This window comes from Bolinopsis microptera, chromosome 4 (genome assembly GCF_026151205.1).
Source record: "Bolinopsis microptera isolate Bmic1 chromosome 4, MBARI_Bmic_1.0, whole genome shotgun sequence".
NCBI classification, from domain to species: domain Eukaryota; kingdom Metazoa; phylum Ctenophora; class Tentaculata; order Lobata; family Bolinopsidae; genus Bolinopsis; species Bolinopsis microptera.
Genome location: NC_087075.1, coordinates 12,554,512 through 12,582,179, shown reverse-complemented (window position 1 = coordinate 12,582,179; position 27,668 = coordinate 12,554,512). Strand labels below are relative to the sequence as shown.

Here is a 27,668-nt window from a genome sequence, read left to right as displayed (position 1 = left end):
ACTTTGAATATATTTGGATAACTAGGGTGCTCCCCCATGGTTAAATGGTTATGTAATTGCCGCTCTCTTCCAAATTTATAAATCCTGCTTTATCAAGATGTGCAGTTGACCATCGTTTCCCTTAAATCAGAAAACAGTGTCAGTCCACGAACTTGTGGTTAAAGTAAAACCCAGAGTACTCTTCAATCCGAACTTCCAAAATGGTTAGTCGTTTTTTATTATTTGAATTTTATCATTACAGTATTAGATAACAAACAAACAACAACAAACAAACATTTAAAAACTTAAAATGTTCTTCCTTATTTCAAAAGTAGAACTGCTGGTCCTAATTATGAAAGTCTCTAATTACAAAGTTACAAGTTACAGCGACCTTTGCACTTAGTTTTACCCAACATTTTTAAGGAAACTAATAACCTTTTGTCAGGTGTATTGCCGCCGGACGCTAAGGCTGATTTCCAGCTGTGTGACCGAGTGGTGAATGTTTGCTCTAGTCACTGTGTACCTTTTGGTTACAAGGGCACAATCGTCGGTATCAAAAATGGTAGGTTACTGAAAATTTGAAAAGTGTACAAATCTAATATCTACTGACGACGATAATCAAATTAGTGTTTGTGGCCCAAATGATTATCGCGTCTTTGTTATGGAAGAGATCACGTGTTCAACTTAAATTCGGGTAGGGAGGAAAAGGGGAAACTTATACTTTACAATAACAAAGAATCATAACGTAACTTAATCACAGGGGAGATACAGTCGGCAGACGCTATTAAATACGAAGTGTTATTCGATGAGCCGTTTATTGGTGGGCTATCGTACGGAGAGTGCAACTCTCATCTCTACACTATGTTACCCTTCACTCTCATGAACTTTAGTTATGGAATGAGACTCACTCAGGTATTTTATGTTTCTGTTTCTGGTTCTGGTTCTCTTCCAATTTCTGTTTTTGTTTGAATATCTGGTTCCGCTACTTTCTGCTTTTGTTTCTGTTACTTTTACTGACTTTTTCTAATAATTAGTTTCTGCTGTTATAGAAAAATAAAAAAGCTTGTTACCCTTTTTGCTTTCTGTGGCCATTTTTTTGTTATTTCTCAATTCGTGATCGGTTGGTTATTAGACAGACATACACGGTAAAATCCCGATTTACCGTGCCCCTATTTACCTGGAATTTTAATTTCCCCAATTAAGTTCATCCACACGTGTTTTGTGTAAATCAAATCCACGATTAATTTTAGTTTTACCGTTTTTGTTGAATCCTCGGCTGTTCTAATTTATCGCCTGGAATGTTTTCATGTAAAAACACTCATTATTCGATCAACAATAGTCTTTACATTTTTCATATTGATCACCTTAATTATTACTTAAATCAATTGTTTATTCGATCAGGGAATGGAGAACTCTGTTGACCTCCTTTCATAATCTTTGTCAAATTTCAAGGAAATATTATATCCAGCTCAATATTGACGTTGAAGCTCTGTGCTCGCCTTTTATTTGGTGAAAATGATGATTAGCATTAAATATACATAATATAATAGGTGTGCGATGTGCACTATGCACTGTTCACTGTGCATTATTGGTTGTTGCACAAGAAGTTGCGTTATTTTTACTGGTTTATAAATACATAGTTTTTCAAATTCATAAAATAACTTTATTTCTAGGAGTCCGTCAAAGTCTAAAGCACGCATCACAAGCATGAAAAACCATCGAGTCCCAAAACAGAAGTGTTTTTGTTCTGTCAATGATTTTAGTTTCCGTTATTGCCTCTTATCTGTGCAAGTGTATTTTGTTGTTGGTCCATTTCTGGTCGTTATTGAATAGTTTTTGTTGTGTTGCTTGTGTTATTTTGTCCGCTGAAGATGAACTATTGACGATGTTTTCAGTTTGAGTGTAGCTCTGGGAATTTTATTGCAATTTTTTAATTTGTTATGTTGCGATAGCGTAAATACTTTCTTTGAATACTTTGAGTAGGTTTGGCTGGGATCGCTTCAGGACAATAGTATCAAGTACGTCCTCCTATCACTCCGCTGGGGTCTGTCAGTTTTGTTACGTTGAAATTTGGTTCCAAATAGTTTATTATGGTTTTTGTTGCGCGATGAGTTTAAGCTTGTATTTTGTAATACGTTTAAATTTACTTTTTGTTATTTTGGAAATGGATTGGGTTTTGTAAATTTCATAATTTTGATTTATTCAGTTATCATCCAGTTGTAATTATGATTAACATAATATTTAAGTTCTTTGTTCGTAACATTTCATCGGTCATAGTTACCACAAACATCGGATTATAACTTATCCCAATACTTTACTATACCCAGCTAAGGGCACTAAAAAGTTAGAGAAATTAAGCAGATAACTATAGAGACACGATAAAGTTAAAAGCAACATGGATCATTTTCACATTAAAAAATTAAACTACCTGTGAATCAATCAATAAAATTCAATCACACAATTAATTGCGCCATTTTCCCAGCCCCAGTCCGAGAGAACAATCCCAAAACCAAAGCGCAAAGAAGAACCGTACCACAACCAACGAGACAGAGGAGACAGAGGAGACAGACGTCCCCCCAACAAGTCTAACGAGAGGAAGGAAATATTAAGAAAGAACGACCACGACAAAGGAAGGAAGCCAGGACCAAGAGACAGAGACAGGGATAGTGGCCCTAAGAAACAGCAGGGACCGCCTCCCCCCAGGAAGGGAGCCCCACCGAGGAAGAAGAACGTCAGTGTTGATGATATGAGCGAGGATGATCATCTTAACTACAGGTTTCTATGAGACAACTTCACTTGATATAAATTTAAAAGTTAAGAGATAAAAACATTATGCTCGAAGTTCGCATGGTCAACTAAATCATGAAGAGTAGTTCGCGTTATCTTTACATATCTTACATAATTTGAGTCTTCTGATACCCATTGCTCTGAGGTTACTGAAAAAAATTAATTGATTACCTCACATAACCTCTTCCAATATTAAGTAGTTAATCAGTAATTAACACATATTCCCTCTTACTCCAGGGAGAACCAATGGGGAATGCCGCGTGTAAGAATGGGTCCAGACCCGTACGGTGCACCACCACCACCGCCTCCCCACGGAGCATTCTACGGTCAGCAGGCCTACAGTCCTGCATCCCCCACTTACCCTCCAAATTATCCTGCTGCTCCTGCGTTCTATGCTAACCCCAGGTGAATATAACCGAGGGTGCTGGAACGTTTTTAGAATACAGTCTCTGTCTAGATAATTATATGTACAATAGATTCTGTTATCGGTACAGTGATATATATAATACTGATTTACCGTTTAGAATATGCTGGGATCGTTGATTTACCAGAAGTATTTTACTTTCTCAATTAACCTCTTAGTACTTTTGATACTTAGAGTTTTTTTGATTAGATATTGTGACGTAATGATCCTACCTCAGAACGTCTCCATGAATAACTCATTAATTAACTAATTACCTAACCCCACCACCACCAGGTTACCTCAGCAGTACTCCTACCCCTCCTACCCTGGAGCTGTCCCCGCCTTCACCCCAGGTCCAACCAGCCCTTACGGCTACATTCCTGGCCACAGTCCTATGTACCCAGCATTCCCTCAGTCACCTGTTTACAACCCAGCAGGATTCCAGTATGGTACGTAATTGGGTTATTTGGGTCTGGGGTTATGTTTACTGGAGAAGGCGAATGCAAACTTCAGGGATAGTTATTTACAAATTTATGTATCCAAATATATATGTAAAATATCACGTTATAATATCGCTTATGTAATATCCTGTCCAAACCCAGGATACATAACATGAAGACTTTGTTGTAACTTTGTATGAAAAGCATTAATATGAATGATCCCTTATAACGATGGTAATGTTGATACCAACACTGTATGATTGATAGTTCCTCTCTCAGGAATGGGGTACAACCCCCACCAACCCGGACAATACTACCCCCCTCAACAAGGTGGTTACACTGCTAGTGGCAATGAACACTCTGACAGGGCCAACGGAAAGGTTGGTTAGTCAGTCAATTTGAGAGATTTTCCACACAGATATGCACATTTATTCGTGCACATGCATTCGTACACTATGCATAATGCACACACGTGCACATGCGCAATCTCTACTCGCGTGTTAAATAAAGTACAAACAATCAAATTACAAAACAAAGAATCTAGCCCCACAACCCCTTCTCCAGCCCCGAAACAAACAAGAGCGAAAGAAAGCAGACACTGAGTATGACGAGCAGTTCTACCATGGTGAGTTCTATCAGGCTTCCTCTGACACTGCTCCCAAACCCCCTAAATCAGGCGGAGATCCTCATCTTGAGCAACCGTAAGTTACATGTATAATGTTGTGAGCGGACGATTTGGTAGTTTGTCGATGATTTTGTTTTGAGAGAGCGACATTTCTTTTGGTTGTAGTAGCAAAATATTATTCTTAAAGGATGAGGGGACCTTAGAATTTACTTCCAAATATTCGCGTTTAAGTCCTGTGAAAGTGTGTAGAATCAAAAAATACGCCGGACTGTGAAATCGATAATTCGTGCAATATCACGCCGCGCTCCTATTGGCTGATAGCAATTTTGGGCTGTGACGTCACTTATGTGTTAAGACCAACGTGCGCGCGCACCTTTCGCTTGTGTCAGCATTTTGTTCTGTGCTGTTTTAATTACGTCGTGTTACCTTTGGCGTTTGCGAGAGCGGTATCTTTGGTTGCACTGAACTAGTCAAGATCTAAGTTACGAATAATTCTCCTTAATAGTTAAATGTAACTCAGAAAGGCTTTCTTGTAGTTGTAGTAGGTATTTCTATTTATAAATAGCTACTAAGATAAGTAGCATCCGCTAACTAAACCACAAACTGCTATTTTGTTTTGAATTGTTTGAAACCCGATATGGACACAATTAAAAATCGGCATATTTCTTCATACAAGAATAAAGATCTAACAAGATTGAATGTATGATGTAGTAGAAGACATTTTACTAGCTGGCCCTTGGCGCCTCTAGTCCTATCTGAGTGCGCACGTGCGGTTTGACAATGCGGCGTGTACCGGCCTTTAGTTGTACACTCATTTATAATTTACCGTTTTAGTTTGCTGTGACTTGAGTGTAAAGCGTAACGAATGTGGATGTGTTCGTCTGCTATGCTTGGTATAATATTGCTTGGTGTGATAGTTGCAAATCTTGCTTATAACGTTATAAGTAGTGTCACATAGTGAGTTAGAACTTAAAAGCTTGGTGCTTGTCCAACTGGAATGAAGACATGCATTTCATACCTACCCGATCCATTTTTATTAGGACCGTGTTGTGTTGATATGACATGTTGATATATCAACTGTGGTACGATACAGGGAGTTGCTAGGTGTTACGTTGGGAGCTATAAATATACATAATTTACATGCCTTTCTGTGTGACTTCAATCTTATTTCAGGTGTATCTCGGCTCATGGTTATCGTAGGGTGATAATTCTTTTTTCAACCGGTCATAAAAAGTCTCCTCTCCATTGGTTATAGGCTCGTTAGTATCGTAAATTGTTAATGCATTCTTAATTAGTAATTTAGTCGGCCTGCACGCTCATTTTACCTGTATTTCTATATGCGCGGATCAGAGCAACTCACATAATTGACGTCACAGGTTCAAATTGTTTTGGCTGGATATCTCGGCGCGCGAATGAAATACAACTTTGCGGATTTCACTAAAGTGGTTTATACGATTAATGTAATGAAAGGATTTGCACGAGAAAAAAACTTTTTCTAAGGTCCCCTCATCCTTTAAGTTAACTGGTTATATTTAGAAATTTATTAGGATTTATGTTGTGAATACTGTTTAAACGCTAGTGTTCATACAGTTTATTCACTTATTTTTGTTTTTCAGTGGAAAACCTAAACCTAAACAAAAATACAGTGTTTCACCAGGTAAGAATTAATTAGATTTCGTTAAAAGTTGCTACGTTAGAGTTTATCTTCAAAAACAGCAGTCAATTTCTTGAATTGATTGCATGGTGTACGCAAGTGTTTCCAAACTACAGTAAAACCCCGATTTACCGCGGCCATCTTCCCCCCAAATAGGGCTTAATATTGAGTGGAGTTGGGTTAAAAACATATAAGAGATACGATGATTTAACTTGTAGAAGCTTTCAGAAGGGCTTAATATGCATAATCTAAACAAACGATACCCCGATTTACTGCGGGTGTTTCTTTTCCCCAAATTCCGCGGTAAATCGGGGTTTTACTGTATAAAACTCGATTTTGAACTAAAATGGGAAATAAATTTCATAATTTCAGGGGGAACGCATTACTATCAGTGACCAGTGTGTGGAATATAAAATGATTGGAAACAAATGCGAATACTATTTAATGAACGATGATTGCCGGGGTTTTTCTAGCACTTTTTTCGTTGTATGATGTTAGATTTCAGATTTACAAAGTGGGCCAAAACTAATTTTCTAGCGAATTTTGCGTGAATTAAGATTCCTGCTGACATGCAAGATGCATTTTTCACAATTCCACCCTTTCAAAGTTCGATGACAAGATTATTTTGGACCATATTTTACGGTTTGCTTATGTTTGTAACTATAATAATTTCTTAGACGCGACCCTTCTAAGGATAAACTGGATATTGGATATTTGATGAATTGTGACCCTTTTATAAGTTTTAAGAACGAATGTACATATAACAGAGTTTATCTTAAAGTTAAAGTTCTAAATATTATGGAGGACCTTCTTGAATCTAGTATTAAATTATTTTGTATTGGAAATCGTTTCTGTGTTATTGTCGAATCCAGTCTATTTATATCTGTGTATTGTTTAGTACAAGTATGAATTCATAAGCAGCCAAAATCTGGGAACTTCTAGTTGTTGCTAGAAATTATTCACACGTACTCTTGGCAAAAATACCATACTGATTTTGTACGACGCGATGCAATTTCACTGGCAAAACTACGCTAAATGGCACTTCACGAGGTCACGTGATCGATAAAATAAAACAAATTCTGAGTGCGCGCATTGGGTTATCTCCGCATCTCCCTAGGCTAGGATTTGTCCCCTCCTCCTCAAATGATTTATCACGTACACTCAAAACTATTTATTTAGACGAGGTATCAACAAACGCCGTAAAATCCCTACTGGGCATGATGGGCCAACCAACCACCCCATCGAGACCTGACCAGCAATCCAGTGGAGTTCCAAGGAGCGCCCATCAGCAAGGTTACGTCCATACCTCTAGACAGAGGAGTACTGCCAGCACTAGCTCCGATAGAATCTTACTTGGGCAGGTAAACGCTTTGTAACGTTCCATGGAGCTTTCAAATCTGATTATTGTCGTGGTAATGCTAGGTTTTACAGTTTCAAGTTTGTAATAGACATGGAAAGCTGGAGCAAGTCTGTTTTGGCATGAGAAATTGTTGTTTTTATAACCTGCCGAGCAGCGTCTCGTTGTTTGAACCCCCATCACCATTTTAACCCACTTCCATTACTTTTCCATCTCTCATTTTATCAGACTACTGACAACATAGATTTCAGATAAACCCTTCCCTGAACACTGGACCAACTCCACCTGTTGGTTACGCCCCCGTGGATAGCTCCGTCGCTAAACGTTTCGCTATGTCCGCTCCATTTATCCCCACGCAGGTATTTAGTTTTACATGCTTATTTCATTCAATTGCTTTTCGATTGTTGACAACACACATAAGTTTGTAGCTTCCTGCATCCGGATATAAATACTGACACTAAAAAGGCATCTACTCCCAAGTTTTGATATCGTAAACCGACAGGTTATCTGTAAGGCGGCGGCTGCTAGCCAAGATCAACCAGCCTCCACCGAGGGATCAACCCTTGCTGCGGCCCTGAATGCTCTTCCTTCTCCACATGCTCCACATCCTAGACGGGATGACGTGCAGAAACACGACCATATCCCTCAAGAAACTGGACATTCAGCAGAAGTTTCAGCTCAAACTAAGACTGATCTGTTGAAGCAGATGCTTGCGCCCAAACCGGAGGAGGTTACTAAGTCACAGCCATCAAATAAGAACACTAAAAAACCTGCCCCAAAGAAGAAATCTTTGGGAATCGATTTCAGCAAGAGGCAGAAAAAGCGTGACTGAAATGTTATCGATAATTTAGAAGCCTTAGGCTTGATTAGTGAATTGGCCCAAAATAAAAGATGGAAGTTAACGTGACCTATAGACAAAGCTTTTAATGATAATTTAAACAATATTTAACTTATATTTGGGAATTTCACCTTTTTGGTACATATAAGGTTAAAGGAGCATCTTCGCTGTTCTTCTTACGTACGAATTTTGATGTAACCGTTGTTAATGTAGTACTATTATTCTTATATGTAATCCTTTTTAAAAATGTAACCCTTTTTGCACTTGTTAAAACAGCCATAAGATAGTAAGAAAGTTCCTGAGAATGATATTGACCAGCTCAACTCACAAACACTTAGTTGGTATTTTCTGGCGAGAATCCAATACCTGCAAAAATTATGATGCCCCAAATTATTAACTAATCACAACGCCTAGCAACCAATCTAGTGGTAGGTATAATGGGTGATACTGCAACTGGAGACAACGGCAGATGGTTATTCTTGACAGTTTTGATATTGTTATCGATTCTCGTACCTGGCCATATATGTTTCTGCGGTACCGTGCCTATTTGATTATTATTTCGGTGGTTATCACATCACAAGGCACGTTACTAAGATTGATAATGAAATGTGTATATCACACACAAGAATTCATCTCCACAGAGAAATGAATTCAGTAGCCCCTCCTATTTAGCGGACTGACCTACTAGGCTATTTATCATAACCACCCAATATCACGCAACTTATTTCCCGCCCAACTGCGTGATTAGGAAGATGTCAACTGTTACTCCTCACACTGTTATCTTCGTCACCCTTCAGTGGACACGAACAAGTCATAATTATACTCATATTATGATCATACTTATAGTCATTGGCGTATCATACACCTACTATGGCCCCATGACTCATGAGTGGTTTACATATATTTTATGAGCGGTCACATTTCCTTACAATCTTCAGTATCGTTATGGCTTGAAGGCCGCATCTTTGCCACATCTTACTCGAGCTATACTAATAGAAATGATGTCAGCCGTTAGGCTTCAGGCAAATTTCGTGGTATAACTTTAAGAGGCGGTGGTGGTAATAGATGCGTGACAGTCACGTGATAGTCATATTCCGCATATGATAGTCATATGAACGCGGAATATGTTAACTTTAGAACGGCCTCATTAATAAAGTCTTACACAAGTTCGGACCTATATTGGAACAATTGTTTTCTCTCCGATATAGAACTTGCTTATAAAAGATGATGTTAAGCTACTCGAATATCTCACCGTGTTTTGGAGCGGTGGTGGTTTTAGCTCCGTAAATTAATGTGAAATTTGTTTACTTTGAAGTCGGTCATTAATAATAACTTATAAAGTTCTAACTTTTCTCAGATCGCTGCAAATCATAAACAATATGTTTAACTTTAGGTCACAAAGACAAAATGTTGTTGATTTTATACTGGGCGGTGCTCAGCCTGTCATTCCGCCGAACCTTTATTATGTTTATGAACATAATAGCCTGGGGTCCCCAGGTAAGTTGTTGGTATGCATATTATCCTGCTATGTGCTAGATAAATATCTCATTGCTCATGTCATGCAATTCATTTTGTTTAGATGAGAACGTTTTTAGAACACCAGACGGCAAATGTTGCCTCGCCATAATTTCTGTGGGACAATCGATTGCTCCGTTTTTTTTAATCTAACACTTATTTTACTTCGGACATTCCAACAGCCATATAAGTTACACGGGTACGTAACCAGCCAATTACAGGAAGCCGAAGGGTTCAATTATTCTTATTTGGTTTATTTAACTTTGACTACAAAAATTAAATAGTGAACTTGAATTTCCAAACTAATAAACAAAAGTGGAACCCTGAAGGACGAAAAAATCGCCATTTTATCTACATAATCAGATCGAATCTAGAATCGTTGCAACCCCTCCGGTCCCCATATATTTTCAGGGTAATGTTGAGTTGTTGTTTAACTGTTGGACAGGACCCGAAAGTAATCTAATTAGGAAACGTCGGTATCAAGAATGAACTAATATGCTGTATATGAATGCATTATGTACAAAATATGTCAACCAATGACACTTCTTAATTCTAGTTAAACAACATTTCTTAAAAACTAACACAAGACACCCTATAATTATTAATATGTTGAAAAGAAATCTTTCTGCTATGAGTCATGTTCCTTAACATTGGCTAGGAGCGGAATTTTGTCGTTCAGATAACGTTGAGAGTTAAATATGCTGAATGGTTTAACTTTTAAAGCCATTACATTGCTGGGTATATTTTGTCTCTCTTTCGCACTACATTTGCTGGTCACCTCCATTTCCTTGGTTGCATGAGCTCTAAAATTTGAATGGGTTGTCTTGGCAAGATTGACATAATCAGCTGTTGTCCTTCATTTCTTTAATGTTTAAACTTTTTTCGCATCGTGTGACCTTTTCTGATTCTTGATCGCGATCCATTCTTTGTGATCTTGGACGATCATATTCATACACAATCAACACGTTATAAAACGCTTGTTTGACTTTGACACTACGTCACATAATTACATTTCAAGTGACATTAAAGTCGAATTAAGGTAAAATCATTAAATAAGTGGTTGATCCGGAAATTACCGTTTAAAACTGCTCAGTTTAGACGGGATCAACTTATGCTGATTTAGTGATTTGTTTCAAACTTATATGTTATAAATGTCACGTGATTGTAACGGGGATTGGACAATTTGAAACGCGTAATAGTGCTATGCTATCATTACGGTAAATATCGTAATCACGTAGCGTTGTAAAGTACTGGTACTACGTACTAGACGTACGTAGTAAAACCATTAATGGACCTTGCTGACGTCCACTATATAAATCCATAAATTATGTGCCCATGTTTAGGTGGATTGGTACGTGGGGTGTTTATATTTATATGTTGTAATTCTGTCTAGGTTTTTGTGCATATTTAACCTGGTTGCGACCATCTCTGCTCAATTTGACAAATTCAAAAGACTCCCGTCGAGAGCTATGGGATAATGCCGTATAACTATAACAATTGTGCGGCGATTATGGAATTAAATTTGAACAAGGAATTTATTTCTTTGGGGTGAAGATTCCACGGCTGTGCCGCTTTAACTTCAAATGAGTTAAATAAAACAATAATTTAATAAAACAATAGTGTGTTATGTGTAAGCACAGAACGCTGTGATTTGTTGCATTTGTATTGTTTATAAAAAAAGTACTAGTAGTACCGGTACAATAGCCTTTAGTTCATTTCGGGGGTTGTTTTTGAACAACTCCCGACATGGACTAAATATCATTTGAGGCCAAGCAATCGACAATTTTCCAGGTGTGGATCAAGATGTACGTTACCTTGCTATTATTGAGTTTCATGAGACGTTCCAATTACATTTACATGCAGTAGTCTCACCACTGCAATATCCGTTATATATAATGCGTCGGGTATAACTATATTGTCGTTGAACATTTTCTATTTAGCCAGTGTTAAAAACTTTAAAGTCATTTTGCTTCATTACAGTTTTTTTGGCACTCTATCGAATGAATCAGTTCCATATCTCTTACCGATTTTTTTATTAAGTCGCTCATAAATTCCCAATAATCATTTGCATTTTTATATCACAAAATAACCTGTTGGAGCATTATGCCTAGGAGTATAAAAGTTTCATGTTCAAATTTAGTTATAACCTCGCTTTTAATGATATGCGTTATGGATCACTGTGCATTCGTCCGAGTGTTAAGTCCGCATCCTCCATTTAATAGATTGACGCGACGTAACCCAATCATATACAATCATTTTAATTTGTTCATAAATTACGTAAAGTGAAAGTAACGTAATGTAAGTAAATTAGATTAACATATTATAATATGTTAAATGTTAATCAGAATCTAATTTGAGGTTGGATTAGAAGGGTGCTTGCTCTTAGTAGTACGACTGCCACTGCCGGGCTATATAATTATATATTATGTACGACGTCCGTTACTGAGTTACTTTTGAAAACTTTTTCAGCTTAAATATCATAGTTAGAGGCTGGCACATTAATTGACATTGCAAAGTATTGGTAAGGTTATCAGAGGCACATATTAGGTGCGGTAAAAAAATCTTAATTATGCGGTACCGCACCCGACTATAAAGGTAAAATGTGCGGTAAGGTGCGGTAAATTTTTACCAATTATGCGGCAAATGTGCAGCGATTATTTCGAAATTTGTGCGGGAATTGTGCGGTTTTCTTTTGCATTTTCTCAAGGACTTTGGAAATTCTAAACGTATAACCGCCGCTCTTATCAAAAATAGGTCTGTTTATGTGTTACTGAGGGTGTAGTTCTTTACTAGGTAGGGTGTAGTTCTTTAGGTAGGGTGTAGTTCTTTACTAGGTAGGTTCTTTACTAGGTAGGGCTTACTTACAGAACAGTTTCCCCCCAGATTCGTAAAAATGTGAACCAAACTCTTGAGCTCGCCATGCTGCTGAGATATCCCCTTGCTTTGCTGATGCAGGTATCTTCTGTTTCTTGTGTGGTGAGCTTGATGATGGGTCACTGTCTGTAGCTGTTCGTTTCTTTAGGAAACGGTCCATGACGTTGTGATGTGATATAGAGTAATCAGATGATGTGGTGAAGTTACGAATGATAACTGATACACTATAATCGAAGTACGGTAACGACGAGGGTTCCATAACGGCCTGGGTCACGGTCCCGAAAGGGCCTGGGTCACGGTCCCGAAAGGGCCTGGGTCACGTGGTAACCGGGTCACGTGGCCTAGGCATGAGTTCCAAAAGGGCCTGGGTCACGGTCCCGAAAGGGCCTGGGTCAGGGTCCCGAATGGGCCTGGGTCACGTGGCCTAGGTATGAGTTCCAAAAGGGCCTGGGTCACGGTCCCGAAAGGGCCTGGGTCAGGGTCCCGAAAGGGCCTGGGTCACGTGGTAACTGGGTCACGTGGCCTAAGTATGAGTTCCAAAAGGGCCTGGGTCACGGTCCCGAAAGGGCCTGGGTCAGGATTCCGAAAGGGCCTGGGTCACGTGGTAACTGGGTCACGTGGCCTAGGTAAGTTCCAAAAGGGCCTGGGTCACAGTCCCGAAAGGGCCTGGGTCAGGGTCCCGAAAGGGCCTGAGTCACGGTCCTAAAAGGGCCCGACTTTTAACATATTTTGGTTTTTACACTCGAAAAGCTTAACGCGAAAATTTCAAAATTATGCAAAATTACGCGGAAAATGCTAGATTATGCGGAAATATGCAGAAAATTACAAAATGTGCGGAAATGTGCGGAAAACAATAAATTATGCGGAAATGTGCGGAAAACGGTAAATTGTGCGATCCCGCACCCATCGCACCTAATATGTGCCTCTGAAGGTTATTGTTTAAGTTGCAAATATTATAGTTTTTCTGGGCGGCGCTCCACGATCAGCCAGTCATTCCGCCAAATTTCTAATCTCTATTTTTATGAGCATAATAGCCTGGGGTCCCCAGGTAAATATTAGTCTAGTTTATAGCGTTGAATTAATTGAAAGAGAATCGCAAAAAGCTAATATGTAGCCGTAGGCGTAGGTGACTCGTCCCTGAAGAAAAAATGCTATTCAATCTATTGTTCAAAAAATCCATTGTACTGTTTGGATTGACAATAAGAAGTATATTTCTGTCAATCACTTTGGATAATGAATTTAAGACATGGCCAAGAACTTCGACATTTGGAGCGTCATATACTAAACACGTCTGTTTGGCAGATGACGGGGATTGGCTTGAAAAATGCATCTGTCTAGTGTCTATTTGCTATTGAATCCGTTTAATGCATTGTCATTTCTACATTACTGGACGGCGTATTTAGTGGCAAGCCTCTCACTCTGCCATATCTTTGATAGATGTCTTCGATGTGTTTTTAAACTTAAAGTTAAACATTCTAGCTTTTGGTTCGAAATCTGAGCTGTAGAGAACATGGTACTGCTTGCTGCTACACTTTTAAAATCTCTTTTGACATCAAAAATATCATTACTTATCGTGCGTACGCAAGATAAATTGAAATAAATATATTGGTTGATATTGAAATATGATCGATATTGAAATAAGATCGATATTGAAATATTATCGATATCGAAATAAGCTTAAAACTTAGAGCTAGCTTTTCGCGGCTGTTTCATTTGGGGTCGTTCACACATATTATATTACGTTATCATTTTTTGGAACATTTTTACCATTTTAGATAATCTCCACAGCTCTCCCTCCACAGCTTTGTTAGCAGATTCTCGTACAAATTGTTCACTTCTTCTTGGTTGTACGCCATCTCCTTATCAATCGTTATTATGAAGTAATCATTTAACATATTGAACATGAAAAACTTTATCGATAACTATGATCAGTATGTTTGTCTTATTTGGTGTTTGTTACACCACTGCAGTGCTGTGGTCACAGTTCTTCCCCTGAATCACAAGGTCGTTGGTCTGAGACTGAATAGAGTTGCATCAATCTGGTTGCATAACAAGGTGAGGCTGTGGCGGTTAAACAACTAAACAAGCCGTGTCCGATATTTATTAACAAAGATAAGCTAAGCGATAACAGAGCTACAAGTTAGCAACGAATGTAAAAGTGTAATATCTGCACTGGAATATCAATACAAACATCAATCTTAATTCGTTTTAAACGACTTTTTTGTCTTAATGTTGTCTTAATGTTGTGTTAATGTTGTCTTAATGCTGTCTTAATATTGTCTTAATGTTGTCTTAATGTTGTCTTTTTGTTGTCTTAATGTTGTCTTATTGCTGCATCGGTGTTCGTTCTAGTGGCCGTGTTCTTCAATTTGATCGACTTTTCATGCGGTTTAAATTTTCTGAGGGATTCAAACATATCGTTTCCGCAACACTATGTGCAAAATAAAGACTTAATACTTCGAATTTTTCGTAGCCTCAAAGCTTTTTGGGGATTACACGACAATTTTTAAAACAACAAAAAAAGCGGTGCATTATAAAGGACCACGGTTAATATCAAGAACAGAATAAGCGAGTAAATGTCGTATAGTGTTACGTCAAATTTAATCATCTGGGGTCTGGGCCAGTTGGTTAGGAAAAAATTGTCTCAATATGAGAATGGTTTGGTAGTCAATGAATTTCACACGTGATAATGAGTAACTTGGTCACGTACTTGAAGTTGAGGAGAAGTGAAATAGTACAATTATTTTATTAACCTGTAATTGTCACTGGAAGGTCGGGAGCTGTCTACGTAAAACTTGAATTTGTGTAAACAGAAATTCTCAACGTACTGACTTATGTACGAGTCCAAATCCAAAGATGGGTCTGCTGTGACTAATTTGTTTAATAATTCTTTTGAAAACAGTTTAGAAATACAGGTAGATTAAATTGTATACAGAAACAATTAACAAAGACTATAATTAAACATAATGCAAGTATTGAGGGTGGGTTTCCTTAAGTTATAGAATAACAAAGTTGAGAACTCTTACCAAACATACAGGACTAGCCTTCACATCCATAGGTTCCATGATTTTAAACTTATAAATATAAACTAGTTATAGTAATTAGTTAATGATCGAAGTATACGACTTATATAAAGGTATTGTTTGTAGATGGCTATGAAAACGTAAAATTCATTTAAATTCTTGGAATAAAATTGAATCAGAGGAGTGTCTGTTGATAACTAATCCCTCGAGTCTATTCGGAGAAAACTACAAAAATAATTTTAATTCGACGAGTGCCAATGAAAAAGAACACAATTTCTCCAAATAAAAATCCACATATCATTATGAAGTATTTGATTTTACATATTGTTACTTGTACAGAATAGGATTGAGGGTCGGAAGATAACAGATAAAATTAATATATTCGGTAAATAACAACTTAACAGCAGAAACAACAGAAAATCTAATAATGTTGGAAATCTAGTAAAATGTAAAATGTAAAATGTAAAATGTAAAATGTGCTTATATTGAGGATCAGAAGATGATTCATACTATTAAGATCAGAGCCGCTATTACGTATCAATAGTCAATACACCAATGCAAGGGTTGCTGCCTCCAAACAACCTAAAATTCGTACTTGAAATATTTTTCGATCAACAACTTGTTTATAGTAACCAAAACAGCACTTGAAATAACCAAAAGTGCTCCAATACTATTCAAAATATTGGGGACGCTGTCAAAAAATACAATCTGAATTCCATAGGCAATAACAATATCAAAGTTTCGGATGAGAATTCCCGGTCCAGATTTTTCGAGAGTCAGTCCTCGATTAAGAAGAAGATGGTTGACAAACATACCAAATCCTCCCACGAACATAATCAACCTATCCATAAAACATTCAGGAAGTACAAATTTGTCACCACTTATAAACTGAAAGATAATTCCGAACACAACAGCTGTGGGAGAAATAATAACTGACACAAAAATTGGGCTAACTTCAGTTCCAACTTTTCTCATCAAGCTGTAGGCAAGCCCCAAAAAAATTCCCCCAGAAAGAGGAACCAACAAAAAAATGAAACTATATTTTTTCCTATTTTCTTCACTCGGAGCTCCAAATAGAAAAGTAGGTTTAGCTATTAAAACAACTCCGGACAATCCAATAAACAATGCCAATATCGTAAATATACTCAATTTTTCTTTCCAAAGAACCCTAGAAAAAATAGCAGCAAAGATAGGAACCAATGCAAACAGGGATACACTATCACCATAATCCATCACTTTAGCTGCCCATAACTTCAAAATATCTGCAAGTCCACCTAACAATGCTCGAGGAATTATATATTTGGCTTTTCCTTCAAAGCCTATGTTTTTTTCTTTCAAAAACAAGGCTTGGAGTAGAAACATGAACGGAAAGGAAAAAATTGTGGACGAAAACTGGCCAACAGCCAAAGTGGTACTATTTTTAACCAGTGAAAAAACACTGACACCGATAAATCCAGCTAGAAATATGAGCAGTTTTCCTTCAATCTGTTTGCAGACCGATTTACCGTCCGCCACAAGTTGTTGAGATGGTAGGTTTGAGGATTTTATGAGCAACCTTTCTCGTTCTTGAGACTCCGTCTGGACCGTCATCAGGATGAATGTACCTCCTACAATTATAAGGATATTATTATTATTTTGTTGAAACAAGCTTAATAAATTACCGAGTGATAAAATTCAGCAAATCAAAACAAACTAAATTATTAGTATTACATCAGCTGATAAACTCGTGGCCGATTGACACTGTTGGTTGACACTGAATGGTAAAAAGCGATTACATATTTAAGAACAGATGTTACTTTACATTTACATTCAAGAAGCAACTAAGATCAAGATTGCGTGTCTTACCGGACCGCAGTATAGAACCTTTTTAAGTTCAACAAGAATTTCGCCGCGGTATAACGCGGCGAAATTCTTGTTGAACTTAAAAAGGTTCTATACTGCGGTCGGTTGTAAGTGTAATGTAATATATTATATTGAGTGTTGAGTATTGAGATTAAGTTACCGTTGTAAAAGGTTTTAGTAACAATAAAATGTAAAAATAAAAATTGTACGTTGAACTTAAAACTGTTCTGTATATATTGTGGTTGGCTGCTGCAATGTAATATATTATTATTGAGTGTTGAGTATTGAGATGCTTATATTATATGCTATTGTATACAAAATGGATTTAAAGATAATTTGCTGGTATAAAAAAACGTCAAAAGAAATGAAAAAATTTCGGATTTTTGATGGTTTTGAATGCCTTCTAGCGTTCATATTAATGTCCGTTCATAATTATGTCCGTTCATTTAATGTCCGTCCAAATAAGGTCCGATAAGGTATGTATATATTTGACCAAAACCCATAATCATGGGTAAAGTGACCCGCTGCCTGTGTCTCTCTTTTCCAAACAAAAGGAAATCTTACTATGTATAAAGCGAGACGATATATATCTGTGCCATTTTACTGACACCACGGCATCAAATTTAACGCGACTTTCCGCAAAAACCGTAATGGATATACAACTGAAACTTTTTTGACTGGGTCAAATGCTTTAATGGCCTCCAATTCAGCATGAAAAAATAAAAATTGGCCAAGAATTAGTGATTTTAGAGCCCAAAATTTGGACTCCCAAGTGGTGTCAAAAACGCGAATTAAATGGGTAATAATTATTTTAGTCTCTTGAGTCTTGACACCGTTAAGGGTTATAATTATATTATACGGGTTCCTGCTAGTGATATTAATTTGAATAACCGTCTGCAAATGCAAATTGATACCGAAGGGAAATCGGTCGCTCGCTTTTCCCATTCAATAAGCTTTATCACAACTAGCAGGAACCCGTCTAATCCTAAAATGGTGTCAAGACTCGAGAGACTAAAATAATTATTACCTATTTAATTCGCGTTTTTGACACCACTTGGGGGTCCAAATTTTGGGCACTAAAATTCTTATTCCTTGGCCAATTTGTTATTTTTTCATGCTGATTTGAAGGCCATTATAAGGCATTTGACCCAGTCAAAAAAGTTTCAGTTTTATATCTTTTGCGGAACGTCGTGTTAAAGTTGATGCCGTGGTGTCAGTAAAATGGTACGGATATATATATATATATTTGAGACATTCAGTGAAACAGTAAACCACAAAATATTATATATATCGTCTCGCTTTATATATAGTAAGATTGCGGTAAGCCGTGAATGAATGGGAAAAGCGAGCGACCGATTTCCCTTCGGTATCAATTTGCATTTGCGGACGGTTATTCAAATTAATATCGTTTCCTTTTGTTTGGAAAAGAGAGACACAGGCAGCAGTTCACTCTACCCATGATTATGGGTTTTGGTCAAATATCATCTCTTTTTTATTAAATAATGTCAGGATAATTTACACAGTCGAAACTTCATTAATAATGGGAGGTAATTTCAACGATTTCGAAATTTTACCTTTGAAAACGTTTTCTTGTGTTTAGGTAGGCATATCTGTCGATAACAGACTGAATATGGCACTTTTTACTCATTCAAGTTGGTATTAAATTCACATATAATGCCATTTAAATATCGTGGGAAAGCAGAATATATTTGAATCACGAATGAGCAAAATTCTCACCTTTCGCACGTGCACACTTTGAGCGGACGTTGCGTGCGCATACAATATTGAATCAACGTAAATTTTTGCATGTTGATTTATTATATGATAAGCATGCAACTTTTCGATTTTTAACTTTAAAACTAGCCTATTACACAATTGAGTGGTAAAAATGACCTCAGATTTTGAATAAAATTACTCCTTAATGGTGTAAAATTGATTTGAAATGTTGTTTATATTTTGTCAAAAATCAAGTTTTAAAAACACCTAATTTGATGACGTCATCAAGTGTTGATGATGACGTTAAATTATTTTTTAATATAATGTAAACTGAAGTGTAAACGATTATCTTTAAAACCTGTGGTTCTAGATGACTGTATCGTTTATAATTTTGTATCTACGGACACTTGAATGTAAGCTACAATTGACTGCCAAAGCGTCTATACATACATATTATACTTCACGACAATCTGTTGTAAAACAGGGGTTCCAGAAAACCCACTTCCCGATACTCCTGAAACTTGAAATTTTTTGTACAGTCGATTTGGTCAACGTCTAGACGCCCTGCAAAATTTCAGATCTCTAACTCAATTTTAACATTGTTTTTAAGGCACCTATGAATATGGCGATTTTGGGTTTTTTACCTAATTTCGTATAACATGCTGTCTGGCCCGTATTTTGCGTAAATTTCTTAAAAACCTCCACGTAACTATTTCTTATACCTGTCATCTTTAACATTGAATTAGAATGTTTTGAACTTAAATATACCTGCTGAACTACTTTCGATGAGTCTTAATGCCTGAAAAACAATAAAGGGGGTAAATAGTATTTTTGAATATAATGGCAACGGTAATTCTTGCCAGCATTGTGATATACGCTTTGGCAGTCAATTGCAGTCCATTGTAGCCTACATTCAAGTGTCCGTAGATTCAAAAGCTTTAAAGATACAGCCATTTCAGACCACAGGTCTTGAAGATAATTGTTTAGACTTTAGTTTACGGTGTTTGAAAAAAATAATTCAACGTCATCATTACCTCTTGATGACGTCATCAAGTTAACCATTTTAAAAACTTGATTTTTAACAAAATATCAACTTTTAAAATCAATTTTATTCAAAATTTGAGGACATATTGAAGTTAAATAATTATTCAAGAATTCTGAAAATCTACCATCAAGTTTTCCTACCTTGCCCCTTTATAAAGATACTAGAAAACCCGTGGTCACAGGGAAGTGCGCTAATAGTATTTTTTGTTAGCAAGTTTAAATCGCATCAAAAAATATCCATCACAACCGAAGATACAGCTGATTAAAATGTTGCTCGCACTAAACAAACGTAAACACAACGTAATATCACCAAAACCGATAAAAATGTCGTTTTAACAATCTTTGCACGTGCACGTGCGTGTAACAACCCTCGTTGCCATGGTTACTTTGCAAGCTTTTGCTTCTTACCTTATTTGCACGTGGGCGGTCGTAAAGACAGACAAAAAGAATTCTCTGAATTATAAGTAAGAGACTAGAAAACCCGTGGTCACAGAGAGGAACCTAATAGTATTCTTTGGAAGTCAGTTTTAATCGTGTCAAAAAGTATTCATCCCCACCGAAGATACAGCCAAATAAAATGTAGCTCGCACTGAACACAACGTAATTACCACAAAACCGATCAAAATGACGCGACGTTAAAACAATCATTGCAAGTGCACGTGCGTGTAACAATCCTCGTTACTATGGTTATTATGCAACTACCTATTTTTTATCTATTTGCACGTGGGCGGTCGTACATACAGACAGGCAAAAACAATCTTTTGAATTATAGTAGAGATTTGCTATTGAAGTTAGTGCTTTTAAAAAAAATAATTTAAATAAAAATACAAAAGTTGTGATTTAGTATTCTCTGGTGTTGGGGCATCCCTTGGGTTGTGGAGCTTAGTTCTGCTTTTTATAGGTCTATATTGAGCATTAGGCTAGTCAAAAAATAGATTAACATCATCTTCACCACTTGATGACGTCATCAAATTAACCATTTTTGAAACTTGATTTTTTACAAAGTAACAACTTTTTAAATCAATTTAAAACCATTAAAGAATGATTAAATTTGTTATCAAAGGCATCAAGATAATTAGATAATTGTTCAAGCATTTTGAAAATTTACCGAAAAGGTTTCTTTGTTTGCTCCTTCACAAAAATATTTGTCATTAAAGTTAGTGCTTTTTAGTAGAATCTCTACTATAACTCAGAGAATTATTTATGTTGTACGACCGCCCACGTGCAAATTATACGAGAAATAAGAAGTTACATTATAACCATGGTAACGAGGGTTATTACACGCACGTGCACGTGCAAGGATTTGAGAGAGGCATTTTGATCGGTTTTTTGTTATTACGTGGTGTTAATTGCGAGCTATATTTTAATTGGCTGTATCTTCGGTTGAAATGGATATTTGTTGATGCTATGAAAACTGACTGCCAAATAAATAGAAAACTAGTAGCTTCATGAGTTCATCCCTGTTACCACGGGCTTTCTAGTTATTTAATAAAAACGTCAATTTTGCGATTTAGTATTCTCTGGTGTTGGGCCATACCTTGGGTTGTGGAGCTCAGTTCTGCTTCCTATAGATCTATATTGTGCATTAGGCTACTTTTAAAGTTGAAAATCGAAAAGTTGCAAACGTGGGGACACGCCCAAATTGATAGAAAATTGCTAAAATCGCTGAAAACTGCTATTTTCACCATTTTATGTCAACTTTGGAGTCCCGTTATGATCTAAGTCCTTTGTGAAATCTTTTGAACCTTTGCATGCTTATTAAACAATATATAATACACCAATATACAAAAATTTACGGCGATTCAATATTGCATGCGCACGCAGCATTTGCTCAAAGTTTGCACGTGCGCAAGGTGATAATTTTGCTCATTCGTGATTTCGAACAAATTTTGCAATCCCATGACAGTTAAATGGCATTATATATGAATTTAATGCCAACTTGAATGAGTAAAAAATGCCATATTCAGTCAGTTATCGACAAATATACCTACCTAACACAAGGAAATGTTTTCAAAGGTAAAATTTCGAAATCGTTGAAATTACCTCCTTATTAATATTAGTGAAGTTATGAGTTTACATTTCGACTTTGTACCCAGACATTATAATCAAAAAGAGATGATAAATTTGACCAAAACCCACAATCATGGGTAGAGTGGACCGCTTCCAGTGTCTCTCTTTCCCAAACGAAAGGAAATGATATTAATTTGAATTTAATGACCGTCCGCAAATGCAAACTGATACCGAGAATGAAATCGGTCGCTCGCTTTTCCCATTTATTTACAATTGTAATATCGTAGATTAAGAAGAACTACCCGAATTATTCGTAAGGTTTTGGTCAAATTACGTATTATTATTATCAAACTTTACACAAATCCAAAGTAGTTACTAAGAACATCCTAAAGACCTGATAAGTCTACTTAAAAGACTTGTAGAACTGAAAACTTACTATAAATACAAAAAATGGAACTTATATTTATTAATTACGTATATACAAATAAAAGTAAAACAGCAGCAAAAATGTGCCCCTAAATTTTGAGTTTATTTTTGTCGCCCCTGGAGTTTTTTGTTATAGTTTATACTTCAAATGTCTTTTTTTGCGTCAACCGAACGTTAAATCATAAGTTGGCCGGGATATGATACATTTTGCTGCCAAATCAGACGATTATTCGTAAAAAAAGACCTACAATTTGGGAAAAAAGCGCCCCCCTGGCCCCCTGGATATAGCGGGGTCTGCGGGGGCCCTTATTGTTACGCCACTGCCCCCAATCCAATGATTGGTATGATCATGATTGGTCGGTAACTATGTACGTGGGAGACATTCAAGTAATTACGTAATACTGATAGCACCGACGCGGGGGCCGGGGGATGTGCAAAATCACTTTATCCTGATCCAGCCTAACTTTCACTGCACATATGAGCTCACTGATTCTAATGGCTCCAGTTGCTGATCACTGCAGTTCCTGACCACGTGATCACAGTTACCGACCACGTGCAGTAATGATATAACCCCACGTGTTCTAATTTCTAGTCTTATTCTGTGATTAAGGAACTCGTAATCAGCTACTTGATCCTCGCTTTGGTGGCCCTGTTTCTCCCGTATTACTGCTTATACTTATAGGCGTTATATTACCGGTGTAATTATAGATTAAAGTGCAATTTACACCACGTGCATCGTGCATGATCAGATAAGAGTGTCATTAATACGGGGCATTGCCACTGCCATGTTTCTTATTGCCTCGTTATTATTATTGCTAATCGACAATATATTCATGTAAATTGTCAAGGTCAAGACAATAGGTAAATAAAACTTGGTAAATATCGCAGTACCCCACTAATGATTTTGTATGGTAAGGAATTAAGTTTTTGTGATCAGTGCTATGATGATTAGACGTTTGATGTTGCTCGATCGATTCGATTCTTCATCTCATCGGTAAGTTGTCTAGCCGCGGCGGTGGGGCCGGTGGATGCGAAGCCACGTACATTTACAATAATATGATAATTGTGCCGCGATTTGCTTTATTAAAATAGTCATTATTACTTTTATTATTACTTGCGGGATTTAAATATTCATATCGGAATTTTCCTACGATCCTGCAAGGTCCTGCAATTTAATAATTGCAATTTAATCATATTCGCTGTGGTCCAATAAGTGGTGTCCGCGACTGACAAGATAATAAGATTAACAAAACTGTTTTAGTTGTAACTTTAGTTGTGACTTAAGTTGTAATACTCTGTATAGTGATTTAAATTTAATAATTAACTTTAGAAGTAATATTTCCTCGTTACAGATATACTTATACTCGACATCTATGTTGACTGTTTAGTCGTGACGATATTTTCCTGGGGACAGTATTTAATGTCACACATGTTCGCTGTACTGTTCTGCCTGTCCTCAGGGTTTCTTTTTTGTACAGAAAACAGATTTTTTTTTTAAAACTTCCAAGTCTACAATACCAACTTGCAGTTGTTGGAGGAAGAATCACAATTTTCAGAATGAAGAATCATATTAATTATGATCATATTATAATGATCATTGATCATACGATCAGTTAATAAAGGTCCCTGTTGTATCAGAGGGAGTATCAAGTATCAAGTAAGTAAGTTGTATCAGATCCCCCTTATATAATCTTAATATGTACAAAGTAGTATGACAATTGACAGTAATAGTTTACTAATTGACATAAAAAGTGTGAATATCTGGGTGATTTCTATTTTCTGCAGCAGAGTCGCAGAAAGTCGCAAAGATGTGACGGGATCATGCATTGACATCTTAATTAAGACAGATGGCAGCTGCAGGTGTAATATTGAAAATAGCACTCCAGTATAATTGAAACTGCACTGTCAGATCAAGATCGCCTTGATATATCATTCTTCTTCGTAAAGTTGTTCGGTTTTAATATTAAATAAATTTGTAGAGGCGTACATCCAAGCATTTCAGGCTTTTTTTACTGTTCGATACGAAGCGATAGGGAGGGGCTGCAGTGCGCAGGCGAGACCCAGTCTAACAATTCAATAATGGGTATTGTTAAATGATTGTTTTTGTAGACAACTAGATCTTACATTTGTTTTGTCTGGTTTTTGAGAAGCAGACATGGTGCGTTTGTTCACGATCGCCGGAAGTCTAGGCAAGATATCAATTATCAAACTGCTAAAAGTTGCTATAATGTTCATTACTTTGACTCAGTAACATTAATGAGTCAGTTTTCAATAGTATTACATGTCAAAGATGAGGTGTAATTTCTGTTAACAACGATATCACCATAAATCATGGCAATTATTATTAACAATACCGAAATCAAATCTTTATCATTTGTTGCCCAGATTTTAGTTTTATGCCACTATGTCTTACCTGCATCTCCTTCATCAGGTGGCCTCTTCTTCTTATAATAGCCTTCATTTCGACTGAATTTCTCAGCAGATCAACTAAGCTGCTTTTTTGCGATAATTGTAAATCAATAACTAATTTTGAAAAATATTGACCATCTCCCCATACTACGATACTAAACATGTTACCTAACGTATCTTGAACCTTAAGTTAAAGCCCGACACCACTTATATTACAACAGGTGCAAGTACCAACCTCATGGGGTCTAAGCTCCTATCTTACCAGATCACCTTGAAGCTACGGACTGTAATAAAATGATTGTAAAAGTTATTAAGTTTGTGAGATGTTATTTTGTTGTTGCGTTAGGTCCGGGTATTTTGTTAGTTAAGTTTTTCGACATTTCGTTTGAGAGTTTGAGGCACGCAGGTGTAAAAATAAATCACCAGCCTGTAGCCGACCATCGCTTTATTGCATCCAAACATCTTATTTTTGTTCATGACCTGGTTATACTTATGGTAATGACTCGTGATCTATGGCATTTAAATTGAAATCCGAGAACGTTTTTTACTTGGTCAAGACGGTATTTTGGTCACGTGATAGTTAAGGTTAAGAGCTACCAGTACCACGTGGTTGCGATATTCAGGAGCTACCGGTTATTGAGGGTAATTTCAGCCTTCTGATGAACCTGCTTATGTTTTACTGGGCGGTTTGGTGAAGCTGAACAAGTAACTCGGGGCCGGGGGGGGGGGGGGGGGGGGGGGGGGGTCGTATTTTGCCAAGCTGTTAAAATATGCTTTTAAAAGAATTAATTTATCGATACCATCAACTTGTTTGAAAAGATTAAACTTGTTTCAGGTTGAAATAAGATAGGTTTCTATCCCCCAAAAAATATTGACCCCCCACCAGTTAAGTTATCTGGATTAACATGGAAGCTTATCTTCATTTGTAGCAGCCGGTATTTACTAAATATTACGTAGCTGTTACAGTAACTGAGAACTGAGAAGTAATGACCAGGGAGATTATTGTGTAGGGTGCGAACTAGCGTCTCTGATCTCACTTGAAGTATTATCACTGTCAGGTGCACCTCAGATCAGTTTATTAAATACAGTTACATAATATCGTTTCCGCATTTCGTTTAATCGTTTTTCAATAGGTTGTAAGACGTGGTTTATACTCCGATATTACATGAACATCACGCTCTACAAAGCAGAATTCTGTCAATGTATTCGATATCATTTCTTACATAAGATATGATAGGTAAATCTAACAGGGAATGAGCCCCGTGGTGTCTGCGGTTGCTGCTGCTGGTAAAAAGGCAGCCAATCTTATCAGTGCTATGAAAAAGCCTATTTGGGTAGGAAGCACGATTGAACTCACTGCTTATATTATCCTGGCCGAACATGGACGATAAAAATTTGATGTATCTTTTATCCCAATATCATTAAGTCCTATTTTTATTTGCAGGTTGCGATGGGGTGGTGGCCGGTGCAGCTTGTACCCACTAAACTTAATATTATGACCCGCAGCTTAGATTAAACATTATAATATGTTGTCATAAGTTATTTCTTTGGTTAGTAGTCAGTTTTGAATATTAAATATTGTAAGAGCTTTTAGTAATAGTATAAGTGGTATTACAATTTACAACGATCACTCCGCAGTTTATTTTCCTATCAGCTTTAAATTGTCCGGACAATTTTTTTATCCAGCGTAACCGTTCCAGGTTGCAAGCGTGACCGTTTCAGGTTACAATGGGGTGGTGGCCGGTGCAGCTTATCCACTAGACTTAGTATATATATCATGACCCGCCCCCACTATCGAATATACGAGCATCCCCTTTCCCATAGGTATTGTGATAAAACATTGAGCACTCCCCATGGCCATAGCATTAATATAATTTATTTTACAAAAATTTACCACATGGGTCATGGTATGTTACTAATCACTCAAAAAGCACACCTAGTTTCGTGTGAAATGACCGTGTTGCAGTGATGCACGCCGCCGCGTTTTGCAAAATCGGCGGCGACGAGGCCAAAACTTGGCGGCGTTCGTATATATCCTCTTCCACATCCCCCCTCCCCCCCCCCCCCCCCCCCCCCCCAAAGCCCTGGACATCACTCACATGACAGACCGCTTCATTTTATATCACTTGTCTTTGTCTACCAAAATCTTTCACATCGACTCTAGCTTCAATCTGCTGGTCTTCAATATCCAGTTTAAAATATTATACAGGGTGGGCAAAAAGTCACTGTGCAAACGTTTGGACTTGTACCTTTGCCGTGTTTTATATTTGATTTTGAAAGCTGTTGCTTTGCAGATGGCATACTGTACCTTCTTGTTCGAGGGTTCCGTCGCCAAAATGTGAAAATTCGAATATTTTAGACCACGCCTATTCAATAATAAACACCTATATTGTTCTCTCTGAGCTGAACATGCTGGACGCCTCATTTTTTCAGAGACGGTAGATTATTAAATGTTGTATCTGTTCTGAAAAAAATGAGGCAAAACGGATTAGAAATGACGACGTTATCAAGCATTTTGTGTATCTCGTTAACAAAATTGACTGGTTGATTATGTGACACCGTGAAATGGCACTTTAATTAGGCAGCCTTAACGATTCCCGTAATGTTTAACGGGGTGGTTAACGGGTCCACCTAATCACGTGATTAGGTGAACTAATCACCTGATCACACGTAATGAACAAACTCGTTATGCTTCGCGTATCTCGGTCATCTGAGAAGCTTTAGCT

General features: G+C 37.1%; 2 protein-coding genes across 3 annotated transcripts in view; one reads left to right on the top strand and one right to left on the bottom strand.

Moving 5' to 3' along the window:
- LOC134813714 (5'-3' exoribonuclease 1-like) overlaps positions 1-8,334 on the top strand; it is a 28,733-nt gene extending 20,399 nt beyond the window's left edge. Inside the window, exons 26-37 of one of the 2 annotated variants that reach the window (XM_063821571.1) lie at positions 131-203; positions 425-541; positions 740-891; positions 2,462-2,754; positions 3,004-3,171; positions 3,464-3,618; positions 3,889-3,989; positions 4,174-4,310; positions 5,851-5,891; positions 7,068-7,249; positions 7,497-7,604; positions 7,748-8,334. In XM_063821571.1, the coding sequence (XP_063677641.1) occupies positions 131-203; positions 425-541; positions 740-891; positions 2,462-2,754; positions 3,004-3,171; positions 3,464-3,618; positions 3,889-3,989; positions 4,174-4,310; positions 5,851-5,891; positions 7,068-7,249; positions 7,497-7,604; positions 7,748-8,077 (1,857 nt within the window). In that variant the 3' untranslated portion in view covers positions 8,078-8,334. Of the gene's footprint in view, positions 1-130; positions 204-424; positions 542-739; positions 892-2,461; positions 2,755-3,003; positions 3,172-3,463; positions 3,619-3,888; positions 3,990-4,173; positions 4,311-5,850; positions 5,892-6,260; positions 6,769-7,067; positions 7,250-7,496; positions 7,605-7,747 lie in introns of those variants that run through there. The other variant, XM_063821572.1, reaches the window with a different exon arrangement.
- The window catches only part of LOC134813717 (uncharacterized), a 50,143-nt gene that overhangs the window by 4,006 nt on the left and 18,469 nt on the right, over positions 1-27,668 (bottom strand). The window lies entirely within an intron of this gene.